The 21,323-nt window shown below is 34.0% G+C and overlaps 1 protein-coding gene across 1 annotated transcript in view; it reads right to left on the bottom strand.

The window, feature by feature from the left end:
- The window catches only part of URB1 (URB1 ribosome biogenesis homolog), a 99,123-nt gene that overhangs the window by 31,964 nt on the left and 45,836 nt on the right, over positions 1 to 21,323 (bottom strand). Inside the window, exons 17-28 of the mRNA XM_074300780.1 lie at positions 21,018 to 21,156; positions 19,086 to 19,256; positions 17,910 to 18,103; positions 16,073 to 16,294; positions 14,207 to 14,386; positions 10,931 to 11,783; positions 9,734 to 9,932; positions 7,723 to 7,906; positions 3,579 to 3,637; positions 2,010 to 2,200; positions 1,469 to 1,579; positions 1,292 to 1,355 (exon numbers count right to left, since the gene is read on the bottom strand). Coding sequence (XP_074156881.1) covers positions 1,292 to 1,355; positions 1,469 to 1,579; positions 2,010 to 2,200; positions 3,579 to 3,637; positions 7,723 to 7,906; positions 9,734 to 9,932; positions 10,931 to 11,783; positions 14,207 to 14,386; positions 16,073 to 16,294; positions 17,910 to 18,103; positions 19,086 to 19,256; positions 21,018 to 21,156 — 2,567 coding nt within the window. The remainder of the gene's footprint in view (positions 1 to 1,291; positions 1,356 to 1,468; positions 1,580 to 2,009; positions 2,201 to 3,578; positions 3,638 to 7,722; positions 7,907 to 9,733; positions 9,933 to 10,930; positions 11,784 to 14,206; positions 14,387 to 16,072; positions 16,295 to 17,909; positions 18,104 to 19,085; positions 19,257 to 21,017; positions 21,157 to 21,323) is intronic.

The following is a 21,323-nucleotide window of genomic DNA, read 5'->3' as shown; positions in this document are numbered from 1 at the left end:
TACAGAGAGGCTTGGAGAGACTTAAATCAACTGTTGCTGAGTGAAATGAGCAGAACCAGAAGATCACTATACACTTCAACAACAATACTGTATGAGGATGTATTCTGATGGAAGTGGAAATCTTCAACATAAAGAAGATCCAACTACTTCCAGTTGATCAATGATGGACAGAAATAACTACACCCAGAGAAGGAACACTGGGAAGTGAATGTAAATTGTTAGCACTACTGTCTACCTACCCAGGTTACTTATACCTTCGGAAGCTAATAATTAATGTGCAACAAGAAAATGGTATTTACACACATATATTGTATCTAGGTTATATTGTAACACATGTAAAATGTATGGGATTACCTGTCATCGGGGGGGAGGGAGTGGAGGGGATAATTTGGAAAAATGAATAAAAAATAAAATAAAATAAAATAAATTGCTTGTGGAATTGAAATACAGAATTAAACATTATTGAAATGACTGTGGTACCACCACCATCCCTCAAAATCTGAGACGGGACAAAGTTCATGTGGTTACTAGGTTCTGGAAAACACAAACAAGGTAGGTCAATTATCACTGAGCATGCACATCAGTACCATGCATGGGAAGGGCTGCCCTAATTATTGCCTACTCCTCATCCTGCTTCTTCAAGATAGCAAGCTCAAAATCCAGTCAAAATTTAAAATGGGAATGACAAACCTTTTCAATAATTCAAGTACTATTGTCAAACTAAATGGAAGGTGAATTAGTACAAGAAACATAAAAATTTTTACAAACATATCCCTAGTAGTAGTTTGATACTAATTTTAGAACCCAGAAGCACCTCAAAAAGTAAGGTATTTTTAGAGAAGTTTTCTACTAGATATTCACTGCTTGACAATTTCAACCTCCCATCTCTTTCAAGAAACAAATACACCATAAGAAATTTTTTTTTTTCACATTGATTCTAACGAATTCTTGTAAAGGTCATGCATGTTCCTCAAATAAAAACTTATAAGTTATGTGACAGTTAGTATGTGATAGATACCTTCATTAAGCACTGGGGACATATATTCAAAAGTTAGAATCTATGCCCTCAGGAAGTTTACAATTTAATAGCACATACATGGAATTAGGGGGCAGCTAGGTGTCACAGTGGATAGAGCACCAGCCCTGAATTCAGTAGGACACACATGGAAATGATGATCAAGGAAAGGAGAGTAGGACAAGTTGGTTTATAAAATAGTTGGTTGATAAACACTTTTCAGAAACAATGGAATCATTGATTTGATACACTGACTTACTTCATCCAAAAACTCACCTGAAGTTTATGAGGCTCAGATCATTTTTTTCATACAATCTAAGAAGCAGCAATATCTTCTGATCTAGAAAGTAAATGAAGTTCTATTTAGAATGAAGTAAGTATCATAAGGAAGCATGGTATTTATATACGAAAACAAACAAACCCAACATAAAATGCTATGCTTTATATGCTTACCTAGAACACTGAGGGTTGCACCATAGCCTCCTAGTAGCACCGCAAAGTGGTTGCTTTCACAGACGGAAGGGCAAAGTTTTACAATAGTTGATATTAGGTCCACTAACATTTCTAGGGAAAAAATAAACCGAAATGTTTAGCATTAAAGGTGATTTCAGGAGCTTAGTAAAATGCTGGGCTTAGAGTCAGGAGGACTCAAATTCAAATTTAGCCTCAGATATTAACTGTGTCATCCTGGAAAAATCACTTAATCCCTCTTCCCCTGCATCCCTCCCCAGTAAAACAGAGTAATAAAGGGGTAGTTTGATTTGACAACTTCTTCCTTCAGTTCTAAATTTATGGACTTAGAATGGTATATATTTGGGGGAGGGACAAGAGAGAAAAACCCCAAATCATTTCTAAGTCTAAGAAAACAAGTCAAAGTTTGAATAGAACAGGACCATAACATACTGTTTTAACAATCATATGGATGAGAAGCTAGTTTGATGAAATCAGAGGGTAAAACATACAATAAAATACATATATAAACACATAATGAAACCTTTTACTTGGATATTTGTGTCATCTTCTTTTGTTTGCAATATCGTTGGCAAAAACATAGAGTGCTGTGTGATCATCACGTATATTAATGGCAGCTGCACTAAGTTTTTGCAAAGGGAATTTTCAGGCTTATATAACAACAGTACACAAGCATGTAGAGTCTTTAAAAATGTGTAATCGTGGTAGCGGAACCTAAAAAAAGCAAGAATTCAATTTTTAAAAGGCTGTACTAAATGAAGATACTATTCAACAAATACAGAAAGTAGCTTTTTATATTACACTTCATTCCCTAAACTTCTAACCATCACATGTAATGCAATCTAGAGACCAAGCAGCTTAGTAGCTTTAAGGCTTACATTGCTGGAACTCCTGCCATGCTGATTGGTACTACCTTCCAGACTCATCTCCTGCCATGCTGTCTAAAACTTTTTCAAGTACCCTCTTTTGTCTGTCTCTCTTTCCACCATTTTCTACTTTTGGAACCATAATGCAATCAATTCTGTCATTACTCCTACAAAGAGTATGACAATTTACACCTTCAAGGGTCTGCTCTCCTAAATATATTGCCTCTTCCTTTCATATGTAATATAAGCTTCTTGGGGCAGAGATTATCTTCAATTTTTTGTTTGCATCCCAAGCATAGTTCCTGGCACATACTGAATGACTAATAATACATTCACAAAAGGTCTGAGAAGTGGAAATGCATTTATTTTCTTGAGGCTACTAACATGGTGAACAATCTAAAGTCTGAAGATTCACTAGAAGAGCAGAACCTAAAAGATACACAGTTTTAGAAAAGAAAGGGCTTCTCTCATAATAACTAGCTTACTTATCAGCCAAACCTGTTTCTTTCCATTCTATTCAGTTTCTCAAATCTCCAAATTATTTTGTAAATTTTGTTTAATAAGACTATAAATTACAGTGAGAAATCAAGGTAGGTAAAAGCTGTTGTTTCCACGATGCTTCCACAATAAAGAAACAATTTTTAAGCTACTTGTGCATTTCAGAAGAGACAACTAACCATTTAGCAACAGGAAATTTTTTCTAGACCTTCAAACCACATAAGGGGAATATATGGCAAAGTCCTCAGGTAGTGGTGGAGAAGCAAAAGGGGCTCCTAATCTAATAACATTTAAATTAAGAAGAATCATACCTACCAACATACCAACATGATAGTCACTCAAAAATGCATAACATATATTTAATAAATTCATATTAATTAATGGTATTAATATTATTATAAATGATAACACATTCATTTTATTAAATTTTAAAAATTTGTTTTATATACTATATAATTATAATGTAATTATAATATATTATAATATATCATGTTATAATATATTACACATAATAAAATTATAATATAAAATTAATATATAATAAATTTATTATATTTTATTTATTAAATTTATTAAATATTATTAAAATATAAACAGAATAACCTATTTTTACTTTACATTTCCCCTCTAATCATCAATTGAATTTTTTAAAATGAGGTGTTTTTTTTTCTCAGTCAACAGATTTTACAATGAAAGAAAATTTTTCCAGTAAAATAAAATCAGCTTACTTAAGGCCTGTCTTCACAAACTTCTGCCAATCAACAGGATCAACTTCATTAATTGAGTTCTAGAAAGAAAGTAAGCAAAGAGAAACAATAAACATGATGGTAGACAATAAGGTACACTTTCTACTAGTATGCAGAATTGCTTAATTCTTCAGGAAAACTCTTGCAACAGGACAGCTTCCTGAAGAGTTGGGAAGAGCTGAATTTGAATCCTGCATCAAACACTTATTAATTCTACAACCCTTAGTATGGCATATAACCTTTTTCTGTGCCTCAGTTTCCTTATCTACAAAGTGGGGATAATAACAGCATTGACTTGACTCAGCTATCCAGAGGATCAAATGAGATAACATATAAAAAGCATTTTGCAAACCTTGAAGGAAATATAAATACTATTGATACTCATTAGGCTTTGAATTCCTTCAGAGGACGGACTTTTTTTTGTTTTTATATTCTCAGCACTTAGCATACTACCCGGTTCATAGTAAGCATTTGGAAAATAAAAGCTTAACAGGAACTACTTGTTGACTAAAAGCTCTTCTGTATGCTGAATGGAGTTGCATTGGAGGAAAAGTATGTGTCCTTCTTATCCCAATGGTTTTTATTCTATAAACAGCCTCAATATTAAAGAGGTATTAAATATGAATAACTAAACTATAAATCAATCACAGCTCCCTTCTGCCTTGAGAGAACCAATGCTAAAGAGAGGTTCTTAGGGCACATCTAATTGTCCAGAGAACACATGACAAAAATGTAAAAATATTTCTTTTAGAAGAAAAGTTTGACAATGGAAAGAGCACAGGGCAAGAAGACGGAAAACCTGGGTTCCACTTGTGGACCACCTGAGAACAAATCACCTCACCTCTCAGGGATTGTTATCTCATTTGTAAATTTGAGAAGTTCAACTAAATGATATCCAAGGCCAGATATCCAAGATCCTTTTCCAATTCTATGTGTCTATCCAATGTTTCTTTTTAAAAGTATCTGTACAATTATTGATAAAAAAGTGATAAATGAAAGCCATTTTGTTATTATTAAGGAATATGAAACTGGTTAGAAGAAGAATTGAGTTTTAGAAAACAAAATAAAGAACAAATGCAATAATTAAAACATATTACAAATAACACGGTATACAAATAATGGTATAAAGAGGTCAAAAAGAGATTATAGGGGCAGGACTTGAATTTGGATTTCATTATTAGGTCTCAATCCTAGGATGAAGAGGAGCACTAGCATGTCAAAGCTTGGAGTCGTAGGGGAGTTGGGATCATCCTCATAGTTCCAGGGCAGAAGAGTGTTTGTGGTCACTTACAGACCAGAGCACAGGCCAGGAGAGCAGTAAACCATCTCTTTCTAGATCATACCATCTTAAAAGAACCAAAAGTTTTCAGGTCTACAGAATTATTTCTAAAAACAGCTGCACAAAAACCCCTGAAACTTGGAAGTAGAGTCCCACTTTAGTAACATAGAATTAAAAGTCAAATTGTTTGAGAAAATGAGAAAACAGCAGAAAAATACTCTGGCTATTGAAAGTTACTATGTTGACAAGAAAGCTCAAAACACAAATGCAGAAGATGACAACAGTCAAAAATGCTCTATCCAAAGCCTCAGAGAAAAAAATGGATTGACATCAGATCATGGAAGAGCTCAAAAAGGATTTTAACAATCAAATATTTAGAACTAAAGAATCAAAGACTGGGGGCAGCTAGGTGGCGCAGTGGATAGAGCACCAGCCCTGAATTTGGGAGGACCTGAGTTCAAATCTGGTCTCAGACACTTAACACGTCCTAGTTGTGTGACCCTGAGCAAGTCACTTAATCCCAGGGGAAAAAAAAAAAAAAAAAAAAAAAAAGAATCAAAGGCTTAAATTATGATATTGTGGAGGGCAAAAAAGATAAGATTATAACTAAGAATCATTTATCCCCCCCACCTTGGGCTGGGGTTAAGTGACTTGCCCAGGGTCACACAGCTGGGAAAGTGTTAAGTGTCTGAGATCAAATTTGAACTCGGGTCCTCCCGAGCTGGTGCTCTATCCACTGCGCCACCTAGCTGCCCCAAGAATCATTTATTTAACAAAACTAAGTATTTTTTCAGGAGAAAAAAAAAATGGACATAAAGTTAAATAGAGAAATTTCAAGAATTCCTGATGAAAAGATCAAAGCTAAATAGGAAATTTAACAATCACAAAACTTAAGGAGAAGCATAAAAAGGTAAACAGGAAAGAGAAATCATAAGGAATTTAATAAAGTTAAACTGTTTACATTCCTACATGGGAAAAAGATCATTATAACTACTAAAATAGAAGTTAGAGGTATGGGTTGAATATGATGGGATGATTATTTTAATTAAAGAGTTTGAAAAAAGCATATACACTGGGAGAAGGGGAAAAGGTAAATTATCTAATACGAAAGAACTTTCATAATGAAAGAGAAAACGAGGGTGGTACTGACAGAAGAGAGAGTGAATGAGGAAGTTAAAAGTCAGAAGCAAAACACTTGACAAGGGACAGTGAAAGAAGATTGTGTGATAAACAGGGTGGGGAATATGATGCAGAGAAATACATACTAATCATTTAGAGAAAATTTCTTATAAAAATATCATTTCTCAAATATTTAAAGAATGGAATCAAATTTACAGAAGTCATACCTCAGTTATTCAATTGAACAATTTCTGAAATTATTCTGAAAGGATATGAACAGGCAGTTTTCACAAGAGCTAACTATAGGCATAAAAAATGCTCTAAATCACTAATAATTAGAGAAATGAAAATTAAAACTTTGAGGTTATCATCTCACATCTGTCTGAAATGACAATTTAAAAAAAATGCTACCATCTAAACAAAGGAGTATAATACAAGCAATTTTTAATAAAAGACAAATAAGGATCACATAACTAAGAATGGCAGATATCTTCATGCAATGCTCTATCAAATGGCAAGACAGGTTTCTGTGAATATCAAGAAGTTAGATCAGGATAGAAACAGTATTTCCATGGTGCTTCTCTTAACCAATCCAACTTCTATGATGGTTAAGTACAGTAATAGAAAATACCATGACAGTACATTCTAAGTAGAAAAACTATAAAACCAGTTAGACCTTCATAATTCCCTCTAAGTGCTGTCACATGATGAATAACTAATGCTATCATTTAGTAAATATAGTGTTTTTTCATAAGAATGGAAAACAAAGATTACTCGATTATTCTGAAGTAAAAAAGCATCATTTTTCTTTGCAGTTAATATCTATTAGATTAAATTTAATGTCATTAAATATCTGTATGATCTGAGTATTTCTCTTAATTCTTTGCTCTTTAATTTTTGCGTTTCCAAAGTTCTCATTTTCAAAAGCCAGCAATTCCAAGTACTTAAATGCCCTAAAACATATAATATTAATCTTGAAGTTGCTTGCCACTTAATCTGATCTGTTGTGATTTTATGTAATTAGTGTCCTTGAAAAACACTTGAAATTTTCTTTTGAATGGCTTTTTAAAAAATTACATTTAATATAAAAAAGTCCAATTATCATTTTCATATATTTCTATTACATACAATTTGCTTTTTAAAAGTTTACAAGAATGAATGTTCTGCATGTCAATGTTTTCTTTCAAAATTCCTTCTGTTTTTCTCTGCATAATTTCTTTTTAATTAACTCTTCTTTTGGTGGGGGGGGGGGGGGGGGAGGAAGAGGAACTAAGGGCAACAATAATGCTAGATTTCTACCACTCTTCAGTCCCAATCTCCTTCGGAGCTCACTGATAGGTTAGGATGTATATGGATGTTCTTCAACAAATGTTCATAGTATATCACTTAACTAAAGTTTGGGTTGGGATTTCATTTTGGGCAAAAATCCATACATGATACATGTATAATTCTGTATCTGTATCATGACAGACAATTTAAGAAGAAAATTGTGTTCAAAGTAAAAACTGACATGTAAAATTATAAAATCATAAAAATTATAAATTAAATTAAATTTAACATATAATTAATATAATTAAATAATATATTTATCATAATTATATATAATATAATTAAATACAATTATATTAATATTAACATTACAGCAATAAGTATGATAATTACTTTAAATTTAATAAAAATATAAATTGTAATAAAAGTTATAAAATTATGAAAGGAAAAGGAACTCACCAATAATTCATTAAATCGCGACAACATAGACTTCTCTGCATCCTGGGTATTTTCTTCTTTGTTACTACTGCTGTATGAAGCTATTAGCCATTTTATACATGACCCCAACAAAGTCTTTTTCCAAACACCCAGCTCTTCCACAGATTTTTCCAGTACTAATGATATGGCATCTGATACAATCCAGCTGCAACAAATGTGAATTATGTTAAGAACTAGAGGCTGAAAGAATTTTATACTTATAATTCACAAGTGTTTAAAATAGGCTCCAGAGAACACCAGTATAGTCATAATAACTACATTGGGCTAAAAATACCCAGAGATAACATGTTCTCTTTCATTCTTAAAAAAACCCCAAATAAACAAACACAAGAATACCACATTTAAGGATGGGATTTAAAAAAGAAAAAGATAGAGATAGCAGCACCATTGCATTCTAGAAGTCAAGTACAAAAACTCTGGCCAATCTACAATAACTACAATTGCCAACCCAACCCAACTTTTTTTGGGAAAGTAGGAAGTGAAATGTTCAGGTATGAGTATAGGAAGGGATGGTATTAGAAGCTTAAGGAGAGAAAGAATTGAATGAAAAGCATTTATTATATGCATCAAGCCTCCTGCTAACCACTTGGGCATATAAATACAAACTGACATAGTCCCTGCTCTTATGGAACTTACAATCTAAAGGAGGATATGTATAAAATGATGGTGATCAGGGAGGGGGGTGAGGGTCTATTGCTATTGAGAGGGGTAAATTAGGGAGGAGTAAAAGGGTTACTTTTCACTCCAATGAGGGATTATTTCTTCCCAAAATGTTAAACTAACAGTTCTTTTCTCACACTGTCTTACATGATCAACTAGATTCCAAGTTCCCTGAGAGCAGGAATCATGGTATATACTTCATTATAATTCCCTAAGTGGCTAAAAAGATGGCTTTCACTTAGATACTTTTTTTTTTTTTTTTGCTGAGGCAATTGGGGTTAAGTGACTTGCTCAAGGTCACACAACAAGGAAGTGTGAAGTGTTAAGTGTCTAAGACCAGATTTGAACTCAGATCCTCCTGACTTCAGGGCTGGTGCTCTATCCACTGCATCACCTAGCTGCTCCTTCACATAGATACTTAACAAGTATCTTTATTTCTTTGTTTTTGTGTGTGTGAATTCTCAATAAATTGTACCTGGACCAGGAGATCATTATATATGTCAACAACAATACTATATGATGATCAATTCTGATGGACGAGGCCCTCTTCAACAATGAGATGAACCAAATCAGTTCCAATAGAGCAGTAATGAACTGAAGCAGCTACACCCAGGGAAAGAACTCTGGGAGATGACTATGAACCACTACATAGAATTCCCAATCCCTCTATTTTTGTCTACCTGCATTTTTAATTTCCTTCACAGGCTAACTGTACACTGTTTCAAAGTCCAATTCTTTTTGTACAGCAAAATAACTGTTTGGACATGTATACATATTGTATTTAAATTATACTTTAACATATTTAACATGTATTGGTCGACCTGCCATCTGGGGGAAGGGGTGGGAGGAAGGAGGGGAAAAGTTGGAACAAAAGTTTTTGCAACGGTCAATGCTGAAAAATTACTTACGCATAAAATTTTTGTAAAAATTAAATAAATAAAAAATAATGAATATATTCCAAAATAAGTAAATAAATAAAAATAAATTGTGCCTGGACAGAGTCATAAAACTACAGGCAGCAAGTCAGCATTAAAGCATTCATGAATAAAGATGCTAATGTGAGTCTTCTCCACAGAAGTAACTCAGGTCATGGAGGCCAACTTATTCTAAATTTCTCCCTAGCCTATCTAACAAGGATGCATGCATGTAGCCTTAGAGTGAAGAAATACTCTAAAAATTTATTTTCATACTGTTCAACTCTTCCTCCCATTCCCTCCCCTAAACTCTTCACTTGCATTCCCTTTTTTGGGGGCCACTTCAGTTTTTAAAACAAAAGGTCTTTTTGATGGGCCATCATTGATGTTTATCTTACCTCTTCGATTTCTCTGGCTTTTGAAGAATACTGGGCAGCTTGTCAATGAGAAGTCGAAGTTCCTTTGCTCTTGAATATGGAATCAATTTAGAAAGGACCTCTTCTTGAATCCCAAAATGCTGAGGAACATCTCCTAAAAGACTGTTTTGAAGCTCTCTCCACAGGACCTTTCTCAACACATTCATGACATTTCTAGACACTGAGGCAGATATAAACATGAAGAAAAAAAAAAAAAAAAAAGTCAAGTACAGCTTGTTAACTCAAGCTCCTCCCCATCACCTCTCCCCCTACTTGCCCTTTCAGAACAAAAAAAGTATACTTTCAGGCTTACTAATAGTAAAAATCTTATGCTACTAAGATGATCATGATTGATCTCTAAGTATCCCTTCAGCCTAAAATAATTTGATTTGTTCTTGAAAAACTATAGGGTGACAGAAGGATAAAAAGTAAAAATAGACATCAGCCAGCTTGAAAAGAAAAACACATTTTAAAAATGACAAAGGGTTGATCGACAGACACTTATTTATTAAGTGTTTAACTAATCTGTTGCTATATAGAGACAAAATAATTCAAACTATTCACCTAACAAGTTAGAGAATATCAAAGGCAGATTAAATTCTACCATAAAACACAACCTCCCTATTTACTTGTTCTTAGAACCAAGTGGAAGACCACAGGATACTTAGGGGAAGGGGGCTGAGGACATAGAGCATAGGGCTTGTCTATATTAAGGCCTGACTTTTCCTATCAACTAGAAATTGCCATAAAAGCTGGGATAGCTGAAGAACAGACATTGATTTTCTATAAGAGTACAGGCAAAAAGAAACATGGTTTCCCTGGCATTGACCCTTTATCCTCTTGTTCTCATACCAATTCATGGGACATCTAGGAACATGTATAGAACTCAAAAAAATCACAAAAACTCCTTTCTTAGGATAACGTTTTTAAATAATAAGAGAAATGCCAAATATTAGTTAGAACATAGTAAAAATAAAGATGTGATTTTTCCCATCAAAGTTCATGGGTTCCCCCTGCCTTTAATCATTATATAGGGGATCAAGGGACCCCAGGGGCTAAGAACTTCTACTTTAAAAGTTCATTTAGAATAAGGATCATGTTACGCTATAATCTAAAAGTTTAAAGACTTGGAATTTTAAATTTAAATTATTTCCCAACCAATCCAGGAATGTGGTTTACCTTTGGAAGGACGTGTAAAGTCTCCGTGCATACGAGACTGTAAATAGGTATGGATAAGTGGAAGAAAGAGGCTGAAGTTTTCTGGAAGGCAGGGCCCTAGGCCCTGTAAGCACCACAACTCAAAGTGTAGCAGGTGAGTACTACTTTGCTGAATCAACAAAGCTACAATAGAAAGAGAAGTTTCTGTCCTCCGATTTAGACAGTAAGTCAATAAATCTAACTCAACTACATGGACCAGAACTGGCTCTTTCTGTAAAGCTTGGAAGAACACAGTTTCTAATTCTTCAATGACCAACACAGGTAATAGGATACTCATTCCCTTCACGTATTCTAAAGACAACAGTAATTCTCCTTGCTGGGGTTGTTCCTGGTAGGATTCAGTGATCTGTTTGAGGATTTCCCCTAAAAAGCTCAGATGTTTTTCTTTTTGGTGAGATTTCTTAGATTCCTGACCCAAAAGGGTTGATTTGGGAAGAGCCAGGAGTGCAAGCATAATGTCCCTAAGCTGGGTTCCATCCATGTAGAGATGTAGTTGGTACAAAGCTTCCAGCTGAGCTGAAGGTTTTTCATATGCAGTGGGAGGATCTGTCTTCTTCAGGGTGTGTAGTTCTTTCAAGACACTCTTGGTAATGGCTTCTAAATACTTAGAAAGGATGTCCATACGTTGCATTTCCTGCAGAATTGGGGCACTCACTTTCAGGAGTGAGAGGACCCCAGCATTGAAATGAGTTGCTAAAAGCTTTACAAGGATTGGATTGAGGTTATGTGAGGGAAGTGTCTGCTGCTCCAGCGCTAAGTACCAGCTCTCCAACGTGGGGTGTCTAAAGATTATTATCAACACGTCTTCCAGAGTCTGAAATAGAGTACATATTATAATAATATATAAAAATCTGATCAGTTAATTAAGTAGTTCTTCATTTCTCTGTCCAAGAACCTATAATGGTCCCCTACTGCCTCCCAAATAAAGTCCAACCACCTTAGTCATATCCTTGAAGCTCTCTTCAAAGAGCTCACTACTTTACTGATATACTTTATATGCTCCTATCCACATGTTTTTCTATTTTTATCCATATCATAAGGAGCTATGCCCAAATGCCTTCTCAACTCTGCTTTCTGAAACACTATCCATCCTTTTCTTCTATGAAGACATTTTATTTCTGAATAATACTGTAAGCAATATTTGAGGAAAGTGACCAGGTATCATTTACCCAGTTATTTATGCATCACAATGTACTGAATAAATGCTTGTGCTAAATGCTACTGAATGAATACAAATTCTTTAATTCACAAACAGTAGGATTTAGGAGAAGACTACTGGCCTAGGTCCCTTTCATCTTGCACAGGTTCACTATTGTAGAGCACAACAGAAACAGCATTGGCTCTGGAATTAGAAGACACGGTCATAAAAGCCTTCCTGATTCCTACTAGTTGGATGACCGTGAACATGTCATTTATGGGATGTCAGCTTCAGTTCCTCTTTTATAAATGATGACCTCTCATGTCAGTTCCAGTTCCAGTCATTCTCAATGATTTGAATGACTGTAATGGAGCAATAAAACATCTCATGCAAAACAATGAATAAAATTAAATAATTTAAATTTCTATTTAATTTTCAACATATCTACTCTTCTACCCATACTAGATCATACTGAAATAAGTTTGTATTTCCTAATACGATGAAGTGATAAGTAGTCTCAAGTAGGCTATGTCAATGGGAAGTCAGTCTGGGATTAAAAATTTATCACAAAGGAAATTACAATAAAATAGGCAATTTTGATTATATGAAACTGAAAAGCTTTTATACAAATAAAATCAAAGAAAGCTAAGACAGGGAAGGAATAGTACAAACTGAAAGAAAAACTATATACCTCTGATAATAGTCTAGAATTCAAGTAGAAAAGGGAACACTTCTATTGATGAGCTGAGGCTACCTCTTGAATTCTAGTTCTGTTATACCAGCTGACTACTGCACATTTCAAATAGGATGCATGTGATTCATCTCAAGCTCAATATGTCAAAAAAAGAATGAACTGTCTTTCCCACATGATCCTACTCCTTTTCCAGACTTCTCTGGTTCTGTCAAGGCCAGGACAACTCTTTCAGAATTTCAAGTCTGTATTATCCTCAATTCCTCGCTCCAATGAGCTGCCAATATGTGACCTTTATGTATATGTCTTTGACATCTATCTCTAGAGCTACCAACTTAGGTCTGTCCCCGATACCTCTTGAGACTACTGTGGCAGCATCCTAACTAGATTCCCTGTCTCAGATCTAGTTCAATCTTTCATCTCCATGGCAGCCTAAGCTATTTTCTTTAAGCATAGATCTGACCAATATGACTCAATAAATTCCAGTTAATTCCACTAACTCCATATTGTCCCTGAGATAAAACTTTCCTAACCTATCCCCGGTCTATTTTTCCAGCTTCATTTGCCATCACTTCTTATCCCTATAAGAAGTCTGTAGTACAGCTAAGCTGGCCTTTTTGCTCTTCCTAGCATTCTGACATCTCTTTTTCAGTCTCTTTTGTGGAATCTTCTTTCAGATCGTACCTTCTAAGTAGATATGTTGAAAGGGTCTCCCAAATGGTTCTGCTTTCCCTCCCCTTTATACCACTTTACTTGGTGATCTCATCAACTGCCATGAATTTAATTGTCATCTCTATGCTGACGATTTTCAAGTTTATTTCGTCTGTATGGCTGAATAGACACTATTAAGCCAAATAAATAAATAAATAAATAGAATGATGCGACTGTTTAAGCAGTCTTGCTAAAAGTTATTCCTATCAAATGGAGTTACACTTAGTCTCATAGAGAGAAGCAATTTTCTTTCCTTCCTTATTTCCAAGGAAAGAGAGAAATTCAAATACCTAAAAATAAATTTCTAGCTATAAACAAGAGAATGATTATAGAATAGAATTTTGACAGTTATGTAGTAGCAAATGTTATTGTAATAAATACTTTCAGAACGTCAATTAAGTGATATGCAGAAGGCCCAGATCTTATTAAATTGTGAAATGAGATGTAAGTTTGCTTCTTAGACCCAATCAACTGTAAATCTTGAGGTGGAGTCTATGTAGAACCAATTAATGAATAACAAAGAGAACAATAATTTTATTTGTCTTCTCAGGGCAACAGTTCTAGAAAGTTTCTTCAATTCAAGTTGCAACAATTAGGAAAAAAACCCACTTTCTAATTAATTTTCTAAAGATGCTCATTTCACCTGTCACAAGAGAAAAATTGCTTTCATGGGGTAAAATCTCAAGAACATCACTACCTTATCATTGGCTAATTCCAGTGTGGCCAAAGACTCCTCATCCAAAAAGATTGCAGATTCAGCCTGAGCAGCTTCACATTTTTGCTGGTTACATGTGTCCAAATGATAACAATGGTTCAACAGGTGACTGAGCAAATTCATGAAGAGCTGAAGCAAAGCAGGACCTGAACTTTTACCAAGCTATGGAATAAAAAAAACATAACTGCCTTTTAGATATACTAGAAAATAATGAGCAAGAGGGGCTCAAATCCTCTTAATATGTAATACTAATTTCAAAAAATTATTTTGCCTAAAAGGAGAAAAAAGGTATAATTTAAAATCCAAACTAAGTAAATGTTAACCACAGAAGTAATGGGGTAAAAAAAAAAAATTGGAAAAACTAGAGATAGGTCTCTTTGTGATCCACAATTAACTTAAGAACTTGATTTCTTGTCCTAGCCTGAGAAACTGGGATCAATTTTGTTTATCCTTCAGGAATCTACTGAAAGATCAGCTCAGGAAAGAAGATGAGACACTGAGAAAGAGACAATAAGTATTTATTAAAAGCTTATTATATCTAAATATTAGGGATGCAAAAATTATACACACAAAATATATATAGTACAAATAGAAGGTAATATCAGAAGGGAAGGTACTAGGAATTGGGGAGTGAGAAGAAAGACTGGGAAAGACCTCATATATATATATGAAGGGAAGCTAGAAGATGAAGAAGGAGGAGAGCATTCTAGGCATGGGACAGCCACTGAAAAGACACAATGCTACCAGTTGAATTTATTCTTCCCAAATGTCAATTTTATGACTGCAGCCTAATTTCAAGTAACTAGCAGAAAGCTTATTAAACTTTTTCCATTTGCAACTCCTTTCCATCCAAGAAATTTTTACATAACTCCATCTTGAAGTTGCAAAGTGCACATGTTGTATGTTCAGATCCAAAGCTGCAGTGAAGTCATACAATGTACCACAGGCAAATGCTGTCAGAAACGCATCGGATTCATTACATGTTTGATTTTGAATTAATTTTTGGTCACTGCATTCAGAAAACTTTTACTGGTTGTCAAATTTTTCACAACCCCCCACATTCAGTTATGCAACTCACAGTTTAAGAAGCTGTGATCTAGTAAGATGACTGTCAGACAATGGGTAAGAAACACTTAATAACCAATAAACTAGGACACTGGGAATTACCTGGCCCTGTTATCTGTGACAATTTCAACAATGGCACATCAGGCCTAGCCAAATCTTGGCCTTTGAACTTGGGTCTCTGCCATCTGGGGAACTATCCATCAATGCCAATGAAGTAAGACCCCCTTCTGAGAGATAATCACCACCACCCTTCCTTCTCTAGGGTCTGGCTTTGGTCTCTTGTTTATTATGTAGTATTCAGCACAGTGTTCTACATACACCAGGCACTAATGTTTGTTGAGTGATATTATCAGTAAGTAGGATGGACATCAATAAGTAGGATGGACAGGCACAGTCAAAAACATCAATTTATGAGTCAGAAGACTTCAATCAATCAGCAAGTATTAAGCAATTACTATGTGCCTGACAGGCACTAAGGCTATGAATAAAAAAGAATCCTTCTTTCAAGCAGCTTACATGCTATTGGAAGACAGTGGAAAGGGATGAAATATATCACAGATAAAAAGCACATAAGCTCTCTTTGTAAAATCAAGAGGTTAGATTAAACTTAATTCTGGCTCTAAAATTCAGTGATTATATGAATCAATTCATTGTGCCTGAACAATCCTTGAGGAAACATTTTTCCCCCCCAAAGGATACAAATTAGCACAATTCTAGCTTACCCAAAACATTCATTCCTCAGAAAGTTGGTGAAAAAAATAGTGTAAAGAAAAGCAGCTTTACCTTGGCAAAGTTTTCCACAGTGGTTGTAAGATACAGCATCACCTGCTTCACAGAGAGCAGCACCTTCTGCATTGGGAGCTGAGCAATCCTTTCTCTCAGTTTTCCCTGGATATTCTCTTCTAAGAGGAGGGTAACTCCCCTCTCATAGGTATCTGTTAATAAGGTGGAAAAGGCAGAGCCAACCACAAGTGATGCCTCAGTGGGTCTGGTAGCTTGAAATTCCTTTGGAAAAACAGCAAAAACAAAAGGAAAAAAAATCAAAAAGGAAACAAAGACTAAATCCCAAACTTTTAAACTGATCAATGTGAATATCCTTCTAAAGTGTAATTGTGGTAACGCATTAGTACATCAAGCTTTCGTATTACTATAATTATAGGTATTTTATTATAATGAATAAACTAAAATTAATGTGGTAACATTATAATTACATACTTAATTATACATTGTTCCAGGAATATTTAAAACACTATAGGAACAACGGTCACAGAATTTACAACTACTATGCCTTTAAAAGAAATCAGCAAGAGGCAGCTAGGTGGCACAGTGGATAGAGCATTAGCCCTGAAGTCAGGAGGACCTGAACTCAAATCTAACCTCAGACACTTAATACTTCCTAGCTGTGTGATCCTGGGCAAGTCACTTACCCCCAATTATCTCAGCAAAAAAAGAAAAAAAAGAAGAAATCAGTAATCCTTAATTTTAATATGTTGCATAGAATAAGAGAAAAATGGAATAAAGATGAATTCTGAAGTTGTTAAATCTAATCAATTCGTAATTAATAAATTTCTACTTCCCAAGACTGTTCTATAAAGATACTATGGATGTGATTTCCTGACTCTCATGAAAAGTAATAACATAAATTTAGTGGAAACCTGACAAAAGTATTTATAGAACACCTTTGAGAACCTCCACTTGCTACTGATACCTCCATTTATTTAGCTGTTTGCTTATACTGAGTAATTTAGCCATTATGAATCTACAAAAGGGCTTAATTCAATGCCCTAAATGCACAGATTTTTTGGAATACTTTCACAATTTTAATAAACAAACCCATCTATCTAAAAACTTATAATGATGAATGGCAAGTGTTCTGAAAGATACATGATCTGAGTTGATATTATAGCATCACATTACAAAGAGTTAATCCTTAACTAGAGAAGAGAATCAATTCTTTCTTTTTTCAGTTCCTCAATTTTAGCAGGATTCTGCTGTTTGTCTTTCAGCAGCTGTGTGGAACTATTAAACTCAGATGATGCAACAACATATTAGTCTTCTTTGAGAAGTTTAATCCAAACTTATATTTGTTAAAAAAAACAAAACAAAAAAAAATTTTTTTTAAAATCCTAATCTTATAAACAAGGGATTCTTAAACTTTTTTGTGTCATGGATCCCTTTGGTAGTCTGGTAAAGATTATGGATACCTTTTCAGAATGTTTTTAAATTACTAAAGGAAATTTTAATTTTAATTAAAAGTTAATCAACATAAAGATACAACTATTTTTATTTATACAAGTTCATGGACTCCCTGATTATCTATGGGCCCCAGGTTAAGAACCTCTGTTCTAAACTGCAGTGGTATTAAAGTGACGATTATTAGTGGGGAGTAGTGAATTTCATTTCATTATATTTTTAATGAATCTGTGACTTGTTTTCATCACCTACAAAATAAGCATACTATTTGGTTCTTAAGCAAGTGGGATACAATATAGTTTTATTGCAACCATATATGTAGCATACAAGAAATAAGAGTATCTGCATACATTTTAGGATAGAACATAAATTTCACTACCAAGCAGTTAAATTAAATACAATAAAATAATTGCAGGTTAAGTCTCACCAAAGTTTCTCTGGCTTGCTCAGGTATCCACAGGCTGTAGTATCTGTTAAACTGGTAAAGTCGAGCACACAAAGATGTACTTGAAAGTTGTAAACTGTCATAAGACTGAAGCATCAGACAAAGAGCCAAAGGATCTCGCTGTGTATGTAGAAGGTCTGTCAGAACGGCTATCAGATATTCCACTATGCTTTTGCCTACAAAGGTAATAACACATTTAGGATGTTTGTCCAATAGAGCCTGTGACTAATCAATTCAATTTCCATCACATACTTATACACCCAAATTAACTTCATTCTGAAACATAGCATGTTCAACATAGTTCAAATGTGGTTAGGTGACACACCCCTAAAAACTACTCATTTAATATGATTTGTTCAAATTACCCATTATCAAACCAGCATTAACAAGATAGTGTAAAACATTTCCTGAAATAAATCATCTACTAGATGAAGCTAGAAAATTAGAGTGCTAGTTTCAGGAAGACATCAAGTTGAATCTTGCCTCGTACACTAGCTGTGCAACCCTGAACAAATCATTTAACTAATCTTTCTTACAGTCATAGTTTCTTCCTCTGTAAAATTAGGTAATGATGAGAAATTATTTAACAAGATTGTCGTGAAATTCAAGTGAGATAACACAAGCAAGTGTTTTGCAAACCACAAAGTCTGTTGTTGTTTTTTAAATGCAGACTATTATCATTATTATTACTTATGGCTTCCAAACACACCAATCAGTCTAATATAACTTAATCAAAAAAGGAAATGAGCGTGGATATCACTGCTTCTTTTTTTAAATAGATTAGATGCTAAACAACTATCTTTAAATAGTCACTATATTTACAGATTCCAGTTCCTTATGGAAAAGAAACTGAGACCCCTGGACACATGAAGCGAAGCACAAGTCATATATATTCATCTTGTACATGTTACATGGGTGTAGAAATTTATAAACTATAGGGAATATCAGCTGAGGAAGTCTGAACTCTATTTCCAGAACTAAATTGTCCCTAGCAATAAATGAACTGTGCTATATGACCACATTTGAACTGTGTTAACATGCTATGTTATAGCATGAAGTTAATTGGGGTGTATACAAATGTGATATTATTATTAACATATTAACCTACAAAGACACAGCCACTGTTAAGCAGCTAACATGAAGAAAATAAAAAGGTACCTGAATCATTTCCATTCTCAAAAAGTAATTTATTCCTGCTGTCCAGAGCTGTAGGAACTATGGCACTGAATGGGAATGTCAGCAGAATCATATCTTCATTTAAAGAGAAACCAACTTCTTCATCTAAGCCTTCACTGTCCTCCATGAGGACATCCACCATATCCAGGATGTCTACAAGAAATTATCAAATCCAAATAAACACAGCTACAGGACTAAAATCCAAACAGTTCCATGAGAAGTATGAATAAGAGAATGCAAACAATAACTGTTTGGGAACAGGAAAGAAGAAAAACTCGATACAATACTTCATCCACTATAATAAGAGATTATTTTCCTAATTAAAGCAATTCTGATGCCCCATCTTACACCCATCCGATTGTCAAAGCTGACAATAAAAGAAAAATGACAAATACCAGAGGAGTTATGAGAAAACAGACACATTAATACATTGCTGGTAGAATTATGAGGTAACTGGAAGTTCTGGAAAGCAATATGGAACTATGTTCAAGAAGTCACTGAACTAGTCATATCCTTAGACTCAGCAACAATACTACTAGTATTGTTTCCTAAAAAAATCAAAACAAGAGAAAAACAACCCTTATACACAAAAATATTTATAGTGGCTCTTTTTCTAATAGAAAAGAACTACAAACTAAGGGAGTGTGCATCAAGTAGAGAATGAATGAATACATTATAACATATGAATATAATGGATTATTACTATATTGTGCCATATGGAGTAATAAAGGGGACTGTCTCAGAGGCAACTGGGAACTTATATGAACTAATGAAGAATGAATTGAGCAAAACCAGAATAGTTTATACAATAATAACAACAATGTAAAAAATAAATCATTTTGAAAAATCATTAAAAACTTTGATCAAAATAATGACTAACTATAATACTAGAGGAATAATGATAAAACAGTGTTACTATCTGACCAAAAGATAGTAAAGTAAGACATTGTTTTTCTGATGTAACCAATGTAGGAATTTGTTTTGTTTGACCAAACATTTTGTTTAAAAGGTTGGGTTTTTTGTTTTTTTTTCCTCATTTTGGCAAAGGGTGGGGTAACAAAAGAGAGAAAATTGCTTTTGGTTAAATAAATTAAAAAAAAAAAAAAAAGCCCATGACTAATAAAATACATGATATTTATTTGAGCAGATAACATAAGCTTTCTCTAATCTGAAATTCACAGAAGAGACTCTGGGGGAGAAAAATGACAAAACAAAAATAAACATGAAGTAATGGCTAGAGTTGGCTTTGGGGTCAAAGAGACTTAAGTTCACATTCTGCTTCCGACACACTGTAACTTACTAAACTTGTCAGCATCCTAAATAACTGTCTAAGATTCAAAGATGCAGAATGACTGCCAATCTGAACTGACAGATTGAGTTTCCTCACTAGGCATTTCCTCCATCATATCAATATACCTCTCCAACAAATTAAAGTGACTACCAAATAATACAAAGAACTTGTATTTGCTATTAAATTTTATGATAAAAATAACAAAAAAAAAAGCATTTATTTCATTTCTAACATTAACTGAATCTATATCTGGAAAAGTTATGGCTTTGCCAGTTATGACACAGGATTACAAACTAAGATCTAAAGCAATCATCAAATCCTAAAATCCTATCATTTTTAAAGATGAGAAAAGTGGAATCCCAAGAGGTTATATGGCTTGCCTAAGGCCATATAAGCTTAAGGAGATGAATGAAGATTTAAACCCAGGACTCTACCACAAATCAAGTATACTTTGCATTACACTATGATATTCCTCAAGTTTACTATAATTAACATATACCTTTAAGGAAAATGCCAAAAATCATTAAATTTCTCTTTTTTTTGCTCTACAAGAGCTTTCTGCAATTTGAGCTCTAAAATCTTGGATTAAAGCCAGAGGACAAGAGTGACACATGAGTACATACCATCAATGTGGGATACAGGTATGCTAACATTATCAGCATCTTGCTTCATCATAGTAGCTTGCAGTGTACTAGCTTCCTGAACAAAATCTGCTGCCTTGTCTGTATATGAATAGGGATTTGTTACCAATTGCAACAAAACCTGTACATCAAAGACAAAAAAACAAGTCTTTACCATTGGTTATATAGATATATATAAAAAGTATTAATGCTTGCAAGCAAGGATTAATTCCTAAAAATATTTCTTTCTACTAATGAAAACAACTTGCAGTTTTTTCCTTTTTTTTTTTTTTTTTTTTTTTTTTTTTT

This window comes from Sminthopsis crassicaudata, chromosome 3 (assembly GCF_048593235.1).
Source record: "Sminthopsis crassicaudata isolate SCR6 chromosome 3, ASM4859323v1, whole genome shotgun sequence".
NCBI lineage: Eukaryota > Metazoa > Chordata > Mammalia > Dasyuromorphia > Dasyuridae > Sminthopsis > Sminthopsis crassicaudata.
The sequence above is the reverse complement of the archived record's forward strand: the minus strand, read 5'-3'. Positions and strand labels throughout refer to the sequence as shown.